At 35.6% G+C, this 22,094-nt stretch overlaps 1 protein-coding gene across 2 annotated transcripts in view; it reads left to right on the top strand.

Annotated features, from left to right (window-relative positions):
* Window positions 1-217: 217 nt before the first annotated feature.
* The window catches only part of LOC131029211 (conserved oligomeric Golgi complex subunit 2), a 67,881-nt gene continuing 46,004 nt past the window's right edge, over window positions 218-22,094 (top strand). Inside the window, exons 1-7 of one of the 2 annotated variants that reach the window (XR_009102709.2) lie at window positions 218-920; window positions 8,127-8,333; window positions 19,286-19,619; window positions 19,748-19,909; window positions 20,166-20,265; window positions 20,357-20,572; window positions 20,693-20,801. Coding sequence is in view for 1 of the 2 variants with exons in the window: in XM_057959621.2 (XP_057815604.2) it covers window positions 447-920; window positions 8,127-8,333; window positions 19,286-19,619; window positions 19,748-19,909; window positions 20,166-20,265; window positions 20,357-20,572; window positions 20,693-20,801 (1,602 nt within the window). In the remaining variant the exon portion in view is untranslated. The remainder of the gene's footprint in view (window positions 921-8,126; window positions 8,334-19,285; window positions 19,620-19,747; window positions 19,910-20,165; window positions 20,266-20,356; window positions 20,573-20,692; window positions 20,802-22,094) is intronic. The other variant, XM_057959621.2, reaches the window with a different exon arrangement.

Here is a 22,094-nt window from a genome sequence, read left to right as displayed (position 1 = left end):
CTTGTTTAACAACTGTAATCATAATAAACTTTAAAAGAATCTTTTTAATGTAAATAAGTCAAAAAACAATTAAAAAATAATTTTATAATTTTAAAAGTATTAATAATACGTCCATGGAAAAAACAAATATACGATTTAATCATTTGAAATGAAAAATGAATTTAGTAAAGCCAGAAAGTTTATTAAAAAAACCAAAAAAATCGAAATTATCAAATTTAATTATACAAAAGAGCAGGGGAAACGGGGCGAAGAAATAATAATACAGGAGAAAGAAATTCAGACAGCTGCGCGCATTCTCGTCCAGTTCAAATCTAAATCACAAACAAAAAGCTTGAGCAGGAAGCAATGTTTGTCCGAAAATTATATACAGAAATAAGCAGGTAGTGAAATCGCTTCAGCACAGAGCCTTGGAGTAAAAGAGATTCAGTCGTTGTAGTCTTGAAAAAATGACAGATTTACATGCACAATTACCCTTCTCGGCGGGGCCAAGATCTGTGGCTGACCTCTTCGGAGAAGATTCAAACGATTCGCAGGCATTATGGTTCAAAAAGGATGTGTTTATGCAGCCTGATTTCGATAGCGAGTCGTACATTGCAGATCTGAGGCGCTTCGTTGCTCTTGAGACGCTGCGCGCTGAGCTTCGGGGGCATCTCGCCCTTCTCAAGAATGAATTGGTGGAATTAATCAATAGAGATTATGCGGATTTCGTGAATTTGAGCACTAAGCTAGTGGATGTGGAGGGGGCTGTGCTCAGAATGCGGACGCCATTGACGGAGCTTAGGGATAAAATAAGCAGTGTTAGAAGCAGCGTGGATTCTTCTCTGCAGGCCGTTCAAGATGGCTTGAGAAGGCGGGCGCAGGCTTCCAATTCCAGAGAAATACTTGAGCTTCTTCTCGACACTTCTCATGTTCTTTCCAAGGTATGTAGACGGACAATCTTAATTTTTCAGTTTTATTGAGATTTAGTGGCGGTTTTAGGGCTTTTAGGGGCTAATGTAATGTTCAGCAATGGATTATTTTTTGTGTGGATAACATATGTTATAAAGCTAAGGATATTTACGGAGTGTGATCCGAAATGTTTGGAAAATAAAACAAACAAAGTTGTTTCCTCAAGCTATGACACCTACTCATAGGCTCTGAAAATCTGATGTTTATTATTAAGAAATGAAGAATTGCCTCGGTGTCGAGAAATACATGTTTTTCTTTGATATTGGCCAATTGTTCTAGAATGTGCGGGCATTCCCATTTTATAGATCTTCATATGGTGCTTTATTTAGTGTTGGTGTATACACACACCGTGTCTAAATAAGTGGATCGGCCAGTACTCTGGTTGTAGGTAGATTGGCAATGTTCAATGCTTGAGTACAACTTTATATGAGGTGAATGTGAATTGATTAATCTTGGGTGGGGTTATGGGTTGTCTTTAAGTAGATGGTGACGCAGATCAAGGATCAGGTACCCATTTAAGGGCAGCAATCCTTGCAGCTTACTATTGATCTACTCAAATTCTCCATGAAAAACAAATATACGAAACAAAATTAATAATTCTTATTTTAATCTTTCCTGCATCTTACTGCAACATTGTTAGAAAAAAAAGACTTTTCTTCAATAGCTCTTTAACTTGCATCTTCCTAAAACATTACAAACATAAACCCTTTTCTTTTTATCATAGATATGAGTTCCTCATCCAGCACCTTCTTTAATCTCTTCTTCTGCACTATTCCTTCCATTCTCTACACATCTTCTTTACCACCACGCTGCCCTCCTCTCAAATCCCTCTATCTATCATTTTCAACTTTCCAACAACTGTTTGAAAACCTCCCCATTTCCCCCTTCTCAACTCTTCCACACCGCTGTTTCAAAATTTCATTTATGGCTGATTAATGGTCCAAGAATGGGCGCCTGGCCTGCTCTTCCCACTCCTCTTCTTTTCACACGCCGCCTCCTCTTCATTTCCTATGCCCCCCACTCTCCCTTCTTCTTATGCTACCTAGAAACTGCAGATTTTCTATATTAAAGGATAATCAGTACTTCATAAAGGAGGTGCCACCATATTTAAAACACCTAAAGCCGCCTAAAATCAACATTAAAGTCTACACTATTATTAGCTGCTACTATGCTAAGATAAGAAGATCAATTACTATCCTCACACAGGAAAAATGTCACATTAATAGCTGCCAACTATAATGAAACTGTCCACATTATATTAAGGAAGTTGTCATCCATCACCAAATTTAAAAAACATGTCTCTTGCTAGATGCTCCTGCATCAAACTCATTGGATATGAAGTTTGTGACCGTAGTTCACAGATTTGAGCCAATAAAATCGCACATTCTACAATAAACTCCATTGTTGAACCAAACACGTCAGAAGATTTTCTCATTTGCTTCTTCCAGCACTTGGCTGGAATAAATCCTACTTCTTTCAACCAATTTCGTACAGCATTCTTTGCATCTCTTGTGGATGTCTGTCAACCATAAGAATTCTTCCTCTTCATTTTTCTCTTTTATCATATATTTCTCCTTTTTGTGGGATTCAACACACCATAAACTATCCACCTCCACCAGAAATCATCTTCCCCTGCACTCATATCGTCGCAATAAATTTTATCAAAAATAATTACTTCCTCTCTTATGTCTGCAAACACCATTTTACCAACATTAACAACATTATGAAAATCATAAATATTCATCATCATCTGTTTAACTTTTTCCTTATTTGCAAACAAATTATCATAAATTTTCATAACTAACTCCTCTTCCTTATTTGTTTCTGTAAACACCCCTGGTTCAATTACTGCAACTTTTTCTCCTTCACTTTGGGCTTTTGATACCTCATCATGGTACTCAATTTTCTGTTGTTCCACTTTGATCAACATCTGCATCTCCTCTGAAAGACTGATTTTAGTATCATGTCTGTCAATTACTTTAACTTCTTTTCTTACCATTTCATTTGTGTACCAATCAACATCAAAATTTTTCAGCTTTGTTTCTTCACTCTTTTCTTCTTCTTCTTTATCCTTTGGTACAAGGACTTCCACTTTTTGGTCTTTACCTCCTTCTTATCTGCAAACAAAACAATGTTAGACCAAACAGGTATTTTATCATCACCCTTCTCTACTAGAATCTCATCCATCAACACATCCACACCTCCAAAAAGACATGTTTCAACCGCAATCAGGTTCTTTTCTACTTTATGTCCACCTAGATGACTTTCTTCATCATTCTTCATCACATCTACTACAACTTCTCCACGTTGCATAGTCTCTAACATATCAATCTCAAATGTATATCCACCATCATCTCGAGGGCTTTCTTCCTTTGATACTCCTTCATAGCTGCCTACTTAACTGGCCTCTTCTAGACAATCTTCATTTAAAAGGCATCTTTACTCTCAACTATCTGCAACAAACTCATTTACATTCAACAACTATCCTCTATCCAACAAAGATCTTGGAAGATGCATCTCTCAAAATCCCCTCTATTGACTTTCCCATGGTGGAAGACATTTGTACACCTTCTACTCAGCCTTAATTTCTGTTGGAAGACAGCCAACAAATCAAACTCTGATAAATCAAATACCAACTCTCTGCATTTTTAGGACTCTCTTATACCTGCAACAAAATTTTAGAACTCTTCAAACACAACCCACCAGCATACCTTCTCATGCAATTCACCTCAACCCACGTCCCAGCAAACTATCTGCTCTGATACCAATTGGTGCAGATCAAGGATTGGGTACACACTTACGGGCAACTGATCCTTGCAGCCTACTACCCATCTACTCAATTTCTCCATGCAAATCAAATATATGGAACAAAATAAATAATTTTTATTTTAATCTTTCCTGCATCTTACTACAACATTATTACAAAGAAATAACTTTGCTTCAATAACTTTCTAACTTGCCACTTCCTAAAACGTTACAAACATAATCCCTCTTCTTTTCATCATATATCTGAGTTCCCTAGCCTGTGCCTTCTTTGCTCTCTTCTTCTGCACTACTCCCATTCTCTATACATCTTCTTCTTTACTACCATGCTGCCCCCTCTTAAACTCCTCTATATATCATTTTCAACTTTCCAACAATAGTTTGAAAACCTCCCCATTTGACCCTTCTCAAATCTCTCATGCTGCTCTTTCCAAAATTCTTTTATTGCTGATTCAATGGCCCAAGAATGGGCAGCCTGCTTTTACCACTTCTCTTCTTTTTCCACACCACTGCCTCTTCATTTCCTATGCTTACCACTCTCCCTTTTTCTTGCACCACCTACAAACTGCAGATTTTCTATATTAAAGGAGAATGAATGCCCCATAAAGGAGGCATCGCCATATTTAAAATGCCTACAGCCACCTAAACATCAACATTAAAGTCTACCACTATTATTAACTGCCACTATTCTAAGATAATAAGACCAATTACCATCCACACACTTAGGAAAAATGTCACATTAATAGCTGCCAACTATTATGAAACTGCCCATATTATATTAAGGAAGCTGTCATCCATCACCAAATTTAGAAAGCATGTCTCTTGCTAGATGCTTCTGCATTAGATGATGTTCTGTAGTGTGGCGGGCTAGGAATGTATTCTTAAAGATTTAGAGTTGGGTCACTCTCAAATGTACACCATTGAACCTGGGGGTGCAGGACTCTACAACTGTTGCCATTGAACTACAGTCTTATTGCCTGTTTGTTAGACTTTGATTTATAAGACATCTTATCCCATTGAGGAAGATTTGAATTTTAAACTTAGTAATGTTTGCCCATTACCTTGGACTAAGGGATGTTGTACATTTTATCTTTTTCTAGCTGTTGTTATGTAATTAAATGGATAACATATCGCAGTGGGGTATCTATCAAGGTTTCTCTCCCATCCAATATGAAAACGAGTTTACACAAATGAAAGACTTTAAGGAGGAGTGCAGTCAATATCACAGTTCCTATTTTCCTCGTATTTATAGCTACTATACATGTCAAACATATGGTTGACTGCTTTGATCTTGTAATTGCTTGACAAAATCACAGGGACAAGGTTGATTTTGAAATAATTTAGATCATTTTTCCGCTGTTGACTCTACAAAATTCTATTCTGCTGCATGCAACCAAACCCCCTATATCTGTGTATGTGCAGGAATGAATTATTGCATCACTTTTGAATCTAATTAGGGGGATGACAAATCCTGAATCTGTCTGCTCACTCCTGGTCAATCTTTGGATCACACCTTGGTCAATCTTGTTGAAAATAATAGCTAGCTCGGATACCTGATTATTGCATTATAAATACAAATGTATTATCTCTTATGTAAATCGAATTATCTTGGGCTGGACCCAATCATGTAACGTGGAGGCAATCAATTGTAACTTTGGGCTGGACTCAAACTTGTAACGTGGAGACACTTAATTGTAGCTTTGGGCTGGACCAAAATTTGTAACGTGAAAGGCAATAAATGAAAATAAATCAATAAATTAGATGCAAGCCGACTTGAGGGTTGGCACCAAAGATGGGATATAAATATAACAGCAAACAAAGTCATTAAACAATCACATTATCTCATGCAAATGTTATCTGCTCTCCAAGCAGCGATCTCTCCTTCACTCAAGCGAACCCATACAAGTCTATTGTGCAAAATCTTCAAGGTTGATTGTGGCGAAGTAGTCAAAGACCCTCATATGAACTTGAGAAGGACTTCTATTGTGCGAATCTGACCTTATACATCTGCTGCTGATCCTCCTATCCATCTGCTGTTGATAAGGGCTGCAAGCTTCATTGATATATTGAACAGCAATCTGAGATAAGTGTATTGCCTTGTAATTGCCTACATTTGAGATAATACATATTGAATTTGAGGCTGGGTTTTTTTCACCTCCAAGAGGGAGGTTTTCCCAGGGTATTGGTGTCTTTTGTCTTGTGTTTTATTGCTGTTACTGTTCATTCACGGTCTGATTATAATCTAATTGCTTAAATCAACAACTGATTACTTAAAATTAACAAATCTCTAGACTCAAATGCCAGCAAACAAGAAAATAAATATTAAACTCAAAGTCAAATGTAGGATCACTTAAAAATGCAGAAAAAAATAATAGAAATCAGTTGGTTTTGTTGTGGCAGCAGAAAAATATATGGAAATTTGTCACAGGTTTGTCCATGTTTGCATTGGTTGAACCCACAGAGATATTTGCAAACCTTGTCTACTTCCCTGCCAGAACTGAAACTGGATCCAGATTTAGGACAGATTGGATCTGAACTGGCAGGTCTGCCAGGCCAAACCAGTAACTTAGCACACAAGGAATGTGATAGACGGCACAACTCAATGTTGGTTCAAGGGATCTTTGATGTATTTCACCATTCTTCTCAATTGTGTTCTGTGGTATGAATCTATAGTTAACCTTATTACTCCTGAAGATTCTGTCCAGGAAATACCTTAATTAAATGGAAGAAAAGATTTGGGCATGTCGTCTGCATCATTCTTCTAATTGCCATGTTTTGGAATGTTCTTGTCCATGTTTTGAAGATTTTATATAACGTGTCTCTTCCCTTAGTCATTTAGTCTGAGAACCTTATTCAAGTAGAGCATCTCCTATTCTATGTGGTTTTCTTTGAAATATGGATGGCCTTGCTTGAGAAAGAATAGAGCACCCCAATCTTTTCAGAAGGTTGCCAGTGAGACTAAATTTAGAGAGAGAGATAAGTAAAAGTTTTTTTTGTACACTATCAAGAAGGAAATTCATTGTTCCTTCGAGAAACAAGAACATGAAGGAATGGTAATATTTTTTGACTAATTCCTTGCCCAATTGAATATTAGGGCAAATGTGCTTGAGATGCAAGTGAAACTTTTCTTGGCTAACTCCTTTGTTAGATCAATTGATATTAGCATTGTCAACATATTCTTTCTGTCACTCTTTAAAGGAAGCAAGTTCATCCTCCTCAAATCTCTTCATAAATATGTTAGCAACCACTTGTGATAACAGTAATCCCGTTGCATTTCTGGAACAATTTTGATTGGGTTTGTGCAATGAATTTTTTGCAAGAGTGATTTGATTCTGCTGGCTGTAAGTTTTGACATTATCTTTTATATCATATTGTATGGAGCAGTAGGTTGATATCGATGCATTGCTTCCACGTTTGCCAATTTCAGTGTTAGTACCAATCTGGTGGCACTGTTGCCTTTGGGCATTTTTTTTCTCCTTGGAGACTACTGAATGACTGCAAATATATCCCTTTTTAATATGAGCCGAATAGAATTGTGCTGGGAAATCCATCTGGTCCTGGGGTTTTGGACCTTTGGAAGCAAAAATACTATCTGAAAGAATTTAAAAAATAAATAAATTAACAGATAAATACAAAGCTGTTTTTCAATTCGCTGCCATGGTGTTTGCACATATTTATATTTTGTTTCTTATGCTCAGCTTTTTGAATTTTTCAGAACCATAAATGTCAAAACACACAACCTCTGCCTTTGTGCAGATCCTCCTTCTGTAGAGTGCAACATATTTTTATATAGAGGAATAAACATTAGAGACTGTTTTGTCAAATTGAAATGTCATTTCTTCCATCTCTGATTACAATCCCTCTGTCTCTCCCCTTCCCCACTTCACAGATGCCAAAGCCATGGCCTCTGTACTTACCTCTTTTAGATGCTCAATCTTGCAGTTGATTTTGACCTCAGGGATCCTCTAGCTTTTGATCTGGTACCATATTAGTGAATTAAAATACTTGACAATACAGAGGGAAGAGGGATGATTATTCATTATGCCCAAATATGCATTACATTTTTAGCTCTTCATCTACTGAAATCTGAATCAATTTGTAACTAATGGCTCCTAACTGTCACTTTATTGATAACTCTGTTCAAGATTACAATTTCTAATAATGCCATCATATTTATTTCTTTAACTTTGAATTTGTTCTTATGATAGACTACGTAGGGAAAATTTGGGGAGATATAGAACTCATTTTTTCTAAAGTATACTTCAACCTCTTTTTTTGTAAGTGGCAATCGTCTTGATTCTCATCTAATAGCTCGGGTATTTCACTTTCTGCTCAGTAATTGGGTGTGATAAAATGTAGAAGAGCATGTTTTCTTAAAACTAGAAGTGAAGTATTTAATTTCAAATTCTATGCAGGTAGAGAAACTTATGGTTGAGTTGCAAAGCATGCCTGAAGAGGGAGCTATTTCTCACACTGAACCAGGCAACAAAAGCTCCTTTAGTAATGGTACTGTGGTAGAGATTGCTGAGAATGGTGCAAACCTTGAGGAGACCCGAAGTATGCTGTTGGAACGGATTGCAAGTGAAATGAATAGATTGAAATTTTATATTGCTCGTGCCCAGGTCTCTCTCTCTCTCTCTCTCACCTACACACACACAGAGACATAAAGGTAGATACATAAACATATTAAAGATGAACTTGCAGATCTATCATATATGTTGCTAGCTTATGTTTAACTAATTATAAACTTCAAATATGAATGTGTTCAAACCAAAGTATTTATCAGTGATGGGGGTTCTATACAATGTATTATGGTATTAGTATATGTATATATGTGTGTGTATACACATATACATATATGCATATGATACACACACACACATATACCTTTAATATCAGAATAGAATAAATAACTATATACCCATATGGTATGCTGGAAAAAGTGGCAATTCCAGTCCAAAAATTAATCTATTAGGAGAAGATTCCACTGAAGCTCTAGAGGTTCTCCAAAAAAATTGGTCTGCAACCAGGCTTTGTAGAAACTGTTATTGGTTGGCTGTGGAAATAAATAGACTTTTCCAAATTTATACCTAGTAATTTCCTGGATATGGCATTTCTGGGACTTGTATATCTTGAAAATACAAATGTATCCAAATATATCCACTTGCATATTTTGGTCAATTCTTTTTTTGTTTCAGACTTAGTGGATCCCTATATTATTAGTACATGCATGTATCCAAATTATTAGGGTTATTTTTTGTTTTTGTTGGGTGGACAATTGTCATATAATATCTAATTTAGTACATACATACATACATACATGTGTGTGTGTGTGTATCATATGCATATATTTAATACCTTAAATATCAGAATAGAATAAATAACTATATACCTATATGGTATGCTGGAAAAAGTGGCAATTCCAGTCCAAAAATTAATCTAATAGGAGAAGATTCCACTGAAGCTCTAGATATTCTCCAAAAAAATTGGTCTGCAATATTAGAATATTTAATTATATTTTAGTCACCTATATTTAGTTCCTTGTTTAATGGTCATTTAGCTTTTTAGTTAATTAGCTTTTATTTAGTGTTTAGTTTTTTGGTAGTTCACTTTAAATGACTTGTTCTTAATTTAGAACGTCGTCTTGTAACCTCTATATATACGTGTGTATATCATTCAATGTAATCATCCGATTATTGAATCATTCATTCAATTTATTTTTCATGGTATCAGAGCGGGTCGATGGGATTCTTTAAAATTTGACGAATTTTTTAATAAAAATTCATGTCCTTCTTTCTAGAATATTTTCCATATTTTTTTCTAATTAAAAAAAACGATTTTGCTTTTTAGAAAGCTTTTTGAGGGTTTCTAGTTCATGGACGAATTTCTTTGTGCTGGGCAGCAGTTCATGTTTTTTTTAGCGTTCTGGAGATTTTCGGGCCTGCAACCTGGAGTTTTTTTTGCAGATTGAAAATTTTTGTAGGGTTTCTGCAATTTTCGACTAGGGTTTTGACCCTTTAGTTCAAGTCAAAATTTTATTTTGACTGCAGATTCTTCGTGGGTTTTTCGAGACCTCAATTGGGTCGTCAGATTTTTCTGGTGCATCGTTTTCCGTGCCTCAATTTTTGAGCCGTCGGATCTACATTCTGTTTTCAGATTCTTAGTGCGTTTTTTGAGAGCTTTTCTAGGTTGGTCTCAGATTTTTGTGGGTGCCTCGTTTTCCGTGCCTCGAATGTTGTGCCAGCGAATTTGCCTTGGAATTTAAAAACAATCAGCGATTTCTGCTAATTCTGTGGACGTTGGGAATTTTGGTGTCTTCTGGGCATTTATGCTGTACATCCGACCTAGGGTTTCTGCCCCTATTTTTTTTTGCCTTTTTTAAACAAAAAAAAAGTCTATTTTTCTGTTTTTTTTAACAAAAAAATCAGAGGTATTCTTTTTTATTTTCTGCAAATTATTATTTTTTTCTGATTTTTTTCAGGAAAAATTTCAGGTTTTAAGTTTGCAAAAAATTTTAATTTTTGGGTTTCTTCCAAACCTCGAAATTTGCACCTTGGAATTTGTGCCAGAATTCTCCTTCAAGGTTTCAGATTTTTTGTGCAGCTGCTTCTATTCTGATTTTTGAATCAGATTCTTTTGTCTCATGCTTTCACTAGGTTGACCTTGTTCAACCTCCATTTTCATGATAGCATCTTTGACCAACATCATGTTGGAACACAGTCAAAAGTTCAACAGCTACCACAACACCTAGAAACAGTGCATGTTCACGATATCTGAATATCGTTGCCTTGATCAGATTGATTTAGGCCAGACCTCGTCTTACAAGTCCCAGGGTTTTTACGATTTTTTCCTGAAAAATTGTCTGTTGGTTTTCTAATTTTTTTTCACAAAACATCATGGGAGGGTTTTCACGATTTTTTCCTCAAAAATTGTTCGCAGGGTTTATAATTTTCCCTTAAAAATTATCTCATCTGTAATCCGTGATATTTGCGTAAGATTTTAGTTATCTGGGTTTTATCGTTTTTTTTTCCACAAAAACGTTGATATGTAACCTCAGATTTCTTGGTTTTTCGATTTTCTCCTCAAAATCGTAAATTCTCTTTTCAAGGGTTTCCCATTTCAGGGTTTGACGGTTTTTTCCTCAAAAATCGTGCTTTGTTGCAGTCAGTTTGGTTCGCACCTGCCAGGGCAAACATCTGCAACCGTGGTATCTTGCAGTCAGTTTTGGAGTTGGTACTCTTCTGTAAAAAGGTTTGCTGATTTTTTCCTCAAAATCATTGTTTCAGGCTTCAGTAATTCGTGTGTGCCAGATCTCTAATTCGCGTGTGAAGGCTACATTAGCTTGGATGGCTTTTGGTATTCTTGGTCATTAACACTTTTCAGATCCAGGGAGGGTTTCCACCATAGCAGAGTGTTTTTTTCATTTGTGATCAAAAGATCTGCAGTGTCTTCTGTAGGCTAGTTAGTAGATAGAATGACCATTAAGGGAGGGTATTAGAATATTTAATTATATTTTAGTCACCTATATTTAGTTCCTTGTTTAATGGTCATTTAGCTTTTTAGTTAATTAGCTTTTAAGCTTTATTTAGCGTTTAGCTTTTTGGTAGTTCACTTTAAATGACTTGTTCTTAATTTAGAACGTCATCTTGTAACCTCTATATATACGTGTGTATATCATTCAATGTAATCATCCGATTATTGAATCATTCATTCAATTTATTTTTCAACAAGGCTTTGTAGAAATTGTTATTGGTTGGCTGTGGAAATAAATAGTTTAATAGACTTTTCCAAATTTATACCTAGTAATTTCCTGGATATGGCATTTCTGGGACTTGTACTATTGTACCTAAAAAATTATATCTTGAAAATACAAATGTATCCAAATATATCCACTTGCATATTTTGGTCAATTCTTTACTTAGTTAATTCTTATAGTCTCATTTCCTAGGCCTTATGTAGTAGCTTGCGTAGGAGGGACATGAATTCCTTGCTCAAATTTCCCAAGTCCCTGTCCTTGAAAACCTTGTTTTGTTGATATATATGAAAGCCACGACTATAAGAATGTTGCAAATGAGTAGTTTGGGGAATAGGATCATGAATTTCTTTGAAATCTGATGTGTAAGGGGGAATAAAAGGGTTTGTAGGTGAAGAAGGAATGCCACTTTAAGAGACATTCTCCTTTCTCTCATCATGCTTATCCTTTTTGGGAGATTGGGAAGGAACATTTTCATCATCTAAAGGTTCATCTTTACTTAGTTCTATGTGAGGGGAATAATCATGCTACTATTTTTCAATTCTCATGTTTAGCAAGTTTTACTTTCAGCATGAAGCACTGTTTTTCTTTTATGCAAATATATAGAGTTTGAATGGGTATACACACACACACACGTACATATAAACTCTGTGTGTGTGTGTGTGTTAATGCACTCTTTAGTTGCGAACCATCAAATATAATAAATTTATAGTTAATGTTAATGTATTTATATTTATTTATTTTTAATAAATTATATTTGTTCCTTATTAGTATTTTTATGTATATTGTACCATTGAACCCAACCATATTAAACCATAGAAAAAAAGCTGAACATGCAAACCCGAACTAAAGTCAGCAATTTAGTTTAGCAAAAACCCAACCACTGAGACAAAAATGACGCTCAACATATTCTGGAGAAAACTGTTAGGAGTTTTCATCTTCGAAAACAAACTATTGAAAATGCAATGAAGATACAAGCCAGGAAGTTGCCTTGTGAATTATTCATGGGTCAGATACAAAGCTTGAGAAGCTTTAACCAAGATGGAGATGAGGAACCTCTTCCAAGATCAATTACTCAAAAAAGAACAACAAAATTTAAAAAGCTTATATGAGCAAAAGGAAGTGATTAACTCCATTTCCAACTGGATCAATGCTGAAATAAATTGATTTGCCAAATAACCAAATCCCCAAAATACACTCTACTATTTAGTCTTTTGATCTCCATTGTTTTGTACGTACTAGGTTATCTTTCTAAGGGTCAGCTTTGTTGTCATCACCAGTAATGAGCAGAGATGAAATACGAAAGCTTTATGAGAATAATTACTGGTGGTGACAACAAAGCTGACCCTTAGAAAGATAACCTAGTACGTACAAAAAAATGGAGATCAAAGGACTAAATAGTAGAGTGTATTTTAGGGATTTGGACATTTGGCAAATCTCTTTATTTCAGCATTGACTGAATAAACAGCAGACACATGTTTGAAGGTAGAACTGTCAATAGTATACAAGCTGTCGTCATGTAGGAATAAGGAACTGCAATTTCATGTAGGAAATAAATTTTAAATGTAGATTAAGATTTTAAGACTGAGGTGAATCAAAAACATAAAATACTGAAATTTCATAAACTTAAACTTTAACTCCAGCATGGAGGACCTAAAGATGGCTCGTGACATAGATGATTAGTCGTGAACATCTGAATCTCATTATTGTCATTTGTCAGTACAGAGTTGATTTGTCCACTTGATCTATGTGTGAAGCTTTGCATCATCAATGTGAGTGGATGTCACATGGTATCTGTTGTGACGTATTCACACATCGCCCCATTGCAAATGGGGACCCCTGCTTTTTGCTTTTTAGGGTTTGTTTTCTAGGTCTTTTAGGGTTTTGTTTGTTAGCCTTTGCGTTTTGAGTGTCGCCAAGGGGATCACCTGGATAGCAGGTTCTGCTTGAGTGAGGTCAAGTTGATAAGTGATGAAGTCTGAATGTCCTGATCCTGAAATTTGGCTAAGTCTGAAAGTCCTGATCCTGAAATTTGGCTAAGTCTGAAAGTCCTGATCCTGAAATTTGGCTAAGTCTAGAATGTCCTGATCCTGAAATTTGGCTAAGTCCGGAATGTCCTAATCCTGAAACTTGACTAAGTCTGGAAACTGAAAAACCTCCAAAAACTAGATTTTGCAATATAACTCTTGGAGGTCTGAAACCACTCTCAAACATCCTGAAAGTATATATGGAGTATAACTTAAAGTATAAGGTCTCTTATACTTAAATGTTATATTCCATAAAATTATCCTGACGGAGAGTTCAAAAGGTCAAAAAATCGCTCCTGACCCTCAGTGAAGGCCCAGAGTGAGATTTTCAAAAGTGCACTATTCTTGCAAAATCAAAATGATTTTTGTGATTGGAAGGGATGAGGGAAAGCATGTTCTACCCATTGAATATAATTTGGATGATCAACAAAAGAGGAAATCAACCCAAAATCAAAAAATCGCTCCTGACCTCAGTGAAGGCCCAGAGCGAAAATCGCTCCTGACCCTCAGTGAAGGCCCAGAGCGAAAATCGCTCCTGACCCTCAGTGAAGGTCCAAGGCGAAAAACATAATATAGGAACTTTTCATCCAAATTTGAGGAAAGCCAAGGTTAGGCATGGGCTTGAAACAATGTTTAAATTTCCTTGAAGTGAAAAGAGATTGTTGAGAGTTAGTATTTTGAAGGCAATTACAAAAATCGCTCCTGACCCTCAGAGAGGGCCCATAGCGATTTTTCAGGATTCTCTCCTTTGTTTGAGAAATTGAGACAAAATCTTGTGTGGATAGGAAGAGGAGATGATGTTTTATGCCTTGGAAGCAATTTGGAGCCCAAAGGATGGAGAAATATGCCTAAAACTAAAAAGTCGCTCCTGACCCTCAAAGAGGGCCCAGAGCGAAATTGTTGAAAATCTTCATTTTACCTTGCAACAACAAAGCGAGTTTGGATGAGATGGATAAAGGAAGAACATTGCCAAGTGATGAATAAAATTTCAATAAAAAATGATGAAGAATCAAGCCTATTTTTGCAAAAATCGTTCCTGACCCTTGCTGAGGGTCCAGGGCGAAAATTTTGGAAGGGTAATTTTCTTGCTTATTTTGGAGGCCTGAACGTGATCTGGCTTGGTGAGAAAGTGTCTTGATGAGAAAATGCTAAATTTAAGCAAAAAATGAAAAATCGCTCCTGACCCTCAGTGAAGGCCCAGAGCGAAATTGCCTTTAAGGACATTATTTCCTCCAAAATTGTTGATGAATTAGCTTGGTAGTGTAAGGGAATGGATCTTGGAAGTGACACTGTGAGTTCAACAAACAAGTTAAGGTGGATTCCAGCTAGAAAATGAAAAATCGCTCCTGACTCTTGCTGAGGGTCCAGGGTGAAATTGACAATTCCACCTATTTTCCTCATGAAAAATTTCAAATTTAAAGTGCAACGCGTTAACTGGATATCAATTTACCCTCCAGGAGATTTTCAAGTCAAGATGTGAAGTATTCAAGGCTAAAATTCAAAAATCGCTCCTGACCCTCAGAGAGGGTCTAGGGCGAAATCATCATGGAGTTTAATCAAGCCTTGTTTTGAAAATTAATATTCTCCAAATTGCATTTGATCGCCAGAATTGCTAATTTTGAGGTATTTGGAAAATTAAAATTAAATTGGCATTAAATTAAAGCATTTTGGCATTTAATAAATTGATTTTAAGCCTTAGAAAATCGAAATTTATTTTGGAGGCATTTAAAATTAATTTTTAATAAAGCGCTCAAGGCCTTATTTTGTTTTTATTAGCCAAGTCGGCCCCCTTTTTTGAGATTTTACTTATTTTTTACCTCCTTTTTTGCCAAGTCGGCCTAGAGGAAGCAAAGGGGTGAGCGCTCTATATAATAGGAGATGCTTTGTTCAAGTTTTAATCTTTCATTCATCCTTTTTCAAGTGCAAAGTTGAAGTGCGAATCGGAGGAGCAAAATCTAGAAGATTGGAGGTGAAGTTTGCTAAGTGTTGGAGGTTAATGGAGGCGTGATTCATCCAAGAGGAGGCTATGATTTAAACTTTGCCTAGTGAAATTCATCTATTTTTACATCATTTCTTAGAGTTTAATACTCAAGAGGAGGTATGGCAAAGTCATCTTGACAACCTTGTTTAAGGTTTGATTTTTGGACATTTGTTTTGGAAAAATCTAAGTATTACATGGTTAATTAGGAAATGATAACTCAAGATTTATCATGAAGTTTCCTAATTAAAATCTTAAATCTTCCTTTTAAGTTTAATTTCTAGACTTCAAGATATATTACTAATTTTGAAATGTTGTGTAGGTATCAAGAGGGCGACTCCAAAGTCCGGAGGATCTACAAGTCGGTAGGTTCTCATCAAAGAAGATCAAGCAAGGATAAGGACGGCCTTCTTCGATCAAGCATCGTCAGGAATAACTTCTTCCAATCCAGCATTCCAAGGCGAGGTACATCAATCATCCTGCACATCAAAGACAAAATAAGTCAGAGCAAGGGTTCGTTGAAGAAGCAGATAGTCTCAGAAGAGTTAATTAAAGCTAGCTTCTCAGCAACATCAAATTGGCATCAACCAGGTGTCAGACGAGGTGGCATCCTAGTCATCACTCCTCCAGTCGGATAGGTCCACCTCAGCATGTCCAGATTCAATGTACCTAACTCATGGGAGGTGGCACAAACTTCTATGTACCTACTCCAGCTATCTATTGGTCGAATTTTCCGGAGAAGACATGTGTCCTAAAAAATGTAATTTTATCATTTGTCAAGCATTAAATGCTATGTAATGGTTGTAACAAACCCTAATTAGGGTTTTCATTATTGAATCTTGGCCATTGATCTCAAATTGATCTTAGCCATTGAATTGTATTGTGGGCACTATATAAGCCCCGACTCTTCATTTGTGAAAGTCTAATAATAGAAGATAGATAGAGAGTAGTTAGAAGGTGAATAGTCAGTTGATAGAGTAGCAATTAGAGTAGAATAGGAGAACAAGGCAAGAAATTGTTGCCATTGATTGTAAACAAACTCCATTTTCATTGAAGTAATGGTGAAGTGTGTCGTTTCTTGCAATATGCATGGTTTCTTGTTGAATCTTCAATTCTAGATGGTAGATGATTAGATCGAATGAAGGAAATTGTTGAATGCACCTGTGTGGAATCCGTTTAATCCATACCACTAGCCTCTTACTGATTGTAAGTGCGCCTTGCGTGGTCAACTAGAATGAAATGAGCTTAATCATAAGTCGTTACACATCTATTGTTTCATGCATTTTCTTGAATGGTGATCATTGTCAGATGGTGTACGATTTAAACATATTGGAAGCATCCCTTAGAAGATCGCACTGAGTTGGTGTTGAATTGTTCAGCCTGATGGTGAGACCTAGCCCAGTAGGAATCCACCTAGTCGTTCATCCATCTTCTCGCATTCTAGGTAGTAGAGTAGATTTCCTGAACCTTGCATCTTTTGCCATTTGTTTGTCTTCCAGTTAGTAAATAGGACTCGTGATTCCAGCAAATTAGACGTTCAGGTCATTGAAGTGTAAGTCCCCTTGTGATTCCAGCAAAATCACATCATACCACTGAGAGCTTATCCACACGTAGAGATCCTACAAAAAAGAACCTTGAAGTCATCCCGATTGATCCTTTTTGCGACATCTTCAGCATTCGGAGACTTTACTCAAGAGAGGATAAGATACTTCGGTATTTTATTCTGTGTTTGCATGTGCATAAAAAACACATCAACAGTATCCAAAATATGTTCATGTATCTCATCTCAAGTAACAACTCTAGAGCTTTGTAATTTTTAATGTTGTTGTTGTGACTTGGACAATGTTTTAGGGCGGCACTGCTGTAATGTTCTATGAGGATGTTGTCTATGCATACATGTGGGATGATCAGAATTACGAATCCTAACCAGATATATCAATAAATTAATGAGCAATTTGGAGGAGAGCTTGAATTCTGATGGTGATTTATGTTGGGAGGAAATTACAAGTCTTAATAGAGATTCAAGAGATAAACAGTAGACTTAACATAATACCCATAATGTATATAAGATCTGATATCTCATAGTCCCTTGTCAAGATAAGGGCACAGATTGGAGAGAAGGAAATTACAAGTCTTAATAGAGATTCAAGAGATAAATACTAGACTTAACATAATACCCATAAGGGCACAGATTGGAGAGAATATGACTGAATTAGAAATGGTCTGTGGTTTTTAGAGATTGCTACTCAAGACAGGTATTCCCAGTGGAATAATAGCCTATAATGCTAGTGTCTACCATACAAATGTAGCTCTGAAGATATCTGATAATAGCAGTTGTTTTGATCATATTGTGTAATTTAAGATTGAAGCTTTACTAAAGTAGCAGATTAAATCAAATTAATTTTTAAACTAAGTGTAAATTATCCTTTTTAATATTTTTAGAGAGCTATTATCTAGGATTTCATCTAAGATGCCAGAGAAGAGTTCACGTAATATGACAAAGGTCTTTTAGCAAAGGAATTGCTATTCCAATGGGAGTGTTCATTCTGCGAAGAACAGTTTATCCCAGTGTTTCTCCAAATTTCTGAGACAGGGTTTTAGGAACAATTTTTTTTCCTCTGTTTTGGGGAAGACAAGAATATGGTTAATATACATATATATTTTTGCATGAAATGTACAAAATCAAATAGAGAATTGAGATCACAGATGATATTTTATAATTTAATGTTAATTGTCAAATCATAAATGCTAGAAGATAAGCAAAAATGGTTTATATCATAGAAGCATTATGTGAATTGTAAATGCTAAAGATACATCAAAATGGTCTATATTATAGAAGCATTACTGGGAATTAGGATTAACTCAACAAATTAAAAGCATAAATGAAATTCAATTACTCTGATTTGATTGGAAAAAAAGTGAGAAAAATGATGTTTTCTATCCAGTACAGCACAAAATGTTTTTTAATTTTTGGTTGTGAATGTCATCACCCCATAAAAGATTAGGGTTTTTTAGTTTTCTTTTAAATATTTTTTTGTTGGTTTTTGTAGTGTTATGGGCAAGGGATGTCCTAACATCTCAAGGACATAAGAGGGATGTTGGCAATGGCAGCCCATCCTCAAAGGCCTGCATCATAAGGGGTACATCCTGGGAGATGTACTTATATAGTTATTTTTGACGCATTTTAAAGAATTATGGAGCTTTATTATGATCTCCTTCCTTTAGATTTAGGCTTTTGCAGAATTTAAATATTGAATGAACATGTATTTTTTATAAGTTAAAGACACTAAACCTGAAAAAACTGTTTAGTTGATAGTTGATGTGCTATCACCTACACATTTTTTGTATTAGTAAAATCTTCAGATTTGGTCTGAAGGCTTACTGATTGTAACATTAATAAATTTATTAAACACATACATACCTTGCCTGCAATCATGCTGGTTTTGATTTTGTATTTTGTAATAAGTTAATAACCCATCTTCACTATTTCTACATGTTCAATTTCCATTATTGTAATCTCTTTGTTCTTTTATACTCTTATCTGCTCCATGTGATGAACATTGACGTTTACAATTCCAGTTATATTTGCAAAATTGCAGAGAGTTAAAAAGTTGTAGGCGATTTTTTCTGAACATTATATCTGTCGTTAAGTTCTTTAATTTTAAATAATGCATGGAACATAAAGATGAGGCTTATTAATCAAAAACTGATGTTAACGTTGGATATTCCTAATCACTGGACAAATTAAGCATTGCTGAGAAAAGAAGGTTTTAGTTCAATTCTTCTGAACTTTCTGTGGGTGCTTTGATAGTTCAGAACCTTCCTTTCATTCAGAATATGGATAAGAGGATACAGAGTGCTAGTTTATCACTAGACAAGAGCCTGCGTCGCTGCTTTGAAATTGGCTTGGAGTGTCATGATGAAAGTGTCATTTATAATTGTCTTCGTGCATTTGCCGCAATCGATAACACTAATGGGGCAGAAGAAACTTTTCGGTCAACTATAGTTGCCCCATATATTCAAAAAGTCATTCCTTCAACCCCTTTGAAAGAAGTTGGAGGTTCTATTGATATACTTGAGGAAGACTATCAACAGATCAAGAAGTTTGTTGAGAAAGATTGCAAGTTCCTACTTGATATTGCTGCATCAGGTAGGTGTTCTCTTTGTATTGCCAAATTATAAAGTATAGATTTTGATAATTTCTTCCTGCACTTTGGGTTCTTGTCTTGGGGAAACAAATTTATTGAATGGCTAGTCTTCAAACTTGTGCCATTTCAGCAAATTCAGGATTACACGTCTTTAATTTCTTAGCCAATTCAATTTTGAAAGAGGTTCTATCAGCCATTCAGAAAGGAAAAGCAGGTGCATTGTCTCCTGGTAAACCGGCAGAGTTTTTGATGAACTACAAATCAAGCATGGAGTTCATAACTTTTCTTGAAGGTAAAATTTATAATTTGACATCTTTTTAGTTACAGTATGAAAACATCCATGATAGGAAAATATATTTTTTGTGTAGCGTAACAGTCAAAGATTGTATGCTAATGTATGCTTTATCTGTTTGTGGTTGGACATACATATTGACCCAAAAAAATTCCATGACATTTATAATACTGGTATATAATATTGTCATGCAGGTTTTTATGATTTGTTTGATTATTGTGTTAAGTAAAGTGGTTTGGTTTCTTCTTTGATCCAGGATTTTGCTTTTCAAAATCTGCAGCTGGTGGATTTCGTTTGCAGCCTGTTTATGTAGATTTTGTGAAACAGTGGAATCTCGGAGCCTACTTTACACTTAGGTAAGATGCTTTGTCAATGTTTGATTGAAATTAAGAAGTGTGATGGTTAGCCTAATCACAGGAATTTAATGTCTAACCAACCTAATCTCAGATTTCAGGAAATTGCCAATTGTCTCGAGTCTGCATTGGTTACAAGTAGCATTATCCCATTAGATAATTCTCAGAATCATCAAGATGGAGTTTTGAATTTAACAGTAAAGCAATCTATTGTTCTTTTGGAATGCTTGCATCGATGCTGGCGAGATGACGTTTATATAGCTTCAATTGCAGATAAATTTCTTCGTTTGACACTGCAGCTTCTTTCTAGGCAAGCAAATATCGTATGTTGTATACTTTTCTTCAACAGAAGACATATATCTTCATAAATTTTCTCTTCACTTGGTTTGTATTTTGATTTTTTTTTTTTTTTTTCACCTGCCAAAAGCAGGTATTCAATGTGGTTGTCAACTGGACTTGCTGCATGTAGGAAGGGAAATACAACCTCCGGCACTAGTGGTGAAGGGGCTCTTGTTGCAACACTAGAGGATCTAATTTTTGTAAGTAATATGATTATACTTCTAAAGAAACTATATCATGATAATAATGAGATTGGTGTAGAAATCCCATCTCTTCATTAGTGCTTGGTAGCTATAATTTACATTTACTGTTTAACAAATTGATCCGTGGATTTTTCTTCATAATGGTGTGTTGCTTTGAACCTGGCCAAGCTTACAAATTTATGTCAAGATATTATTTGACCTTTGTACCTAAAATTTATATTTACTGTTCAACATGCAGTCTTCTCAGCTGGCCAACATATAAAACAAATATTTGGCAATTGGTGCACCCCTTATTTTCTCAAGAAATTGATGTGTTTGAGCAAAGAGAAACATGATAACAATCACACTGAATAAAGTGTATAATAGAAAATGGTAGTACTCTCTGCCGTAGAAAACAAATTAGAATCCTACTTGTTGCCTCTAATAGCAGATGTTTTCTATGAAATATTGGAAGCCCATAGGCATAAATATGTGGGAACTGACAGGGGGCTGTGTTCAAATGAAAGCACTCTCTTAAAACCTCATTTGATACTAGAAAATATTCATACAAATTAAGGAAGTGTGGGTTCCGAAACATTGAAGATGAATTTATCGCAAAAGTGTGTTCAAGGCAGGGTTTTGTGGTAGCAGATTGCCATATTGATTGTGATACAATAACAAATAACAAAAGGGAAAATAGAATCAGATAATGAGAAATCTTATGATTTCACAAGAACCGACAACTGCAATATTCGTCCATATGGGCACATTGCTTTGTCTGATTGAGGGTAAAATTTTGCTGCGCATTTTAGGAACTTCTGCCCATCCTTGCTAATTCACACATATAAGTTTTAATATTATTTTGAAAGAATTTGAATTTTTCAATAAGAATAAGGGGAGGAATGTTGGATATTGCTGGAAGTATGTTGCAAATATGTGCTTGAGAGATATTTGAGAGATGTGTTGTCATTGGTGTCAACATATTTCTTTGTCCGTGGTAGTGATGCAGTGAAGTTCAGTGAGTTGTTTTGTTCAGCATGTTGATGATTAGAGTTTGCGGATTGGGTTTGTAGACGATTGTTTGTAGATGATTCAGTGCAATTTTCAGAGGTTCGCATAAAGATTTGAGTGAGTTATGGATATCAGTGTTGTGGCTGTTTTTTCCGTTGTTCAGTGGTGCCAGTGTGTTAGTATTTTGATCTGCATTGCTCCGCATTGTAATATCTTGATCTGCAGATTGGGAGATATGTTTGGGACGTTGATGTGTGTCTTCATTTCAGATGGTTCGTGGTTTAGAGCTCCGCAAGTTAT

The sequence above is a fragment of the Cryptomeria japonica genome, chromosome 3, assembly GCF_030272615.1.
Source record: "Cryptomeria japonica chromosome 3, Sugi_1.0, whole genome shotgun sequence".
NCBI classification, from domain to species: Eukaryota; Viridiplantae; Streptophyta; class Pinopsida; order Cupressales; family Cupressaceae; genus Cryptomeria; species Cryptomeria japonica.
This window is presented reverse-complemented; position numbering and strand designations above follow the sequence as displayed.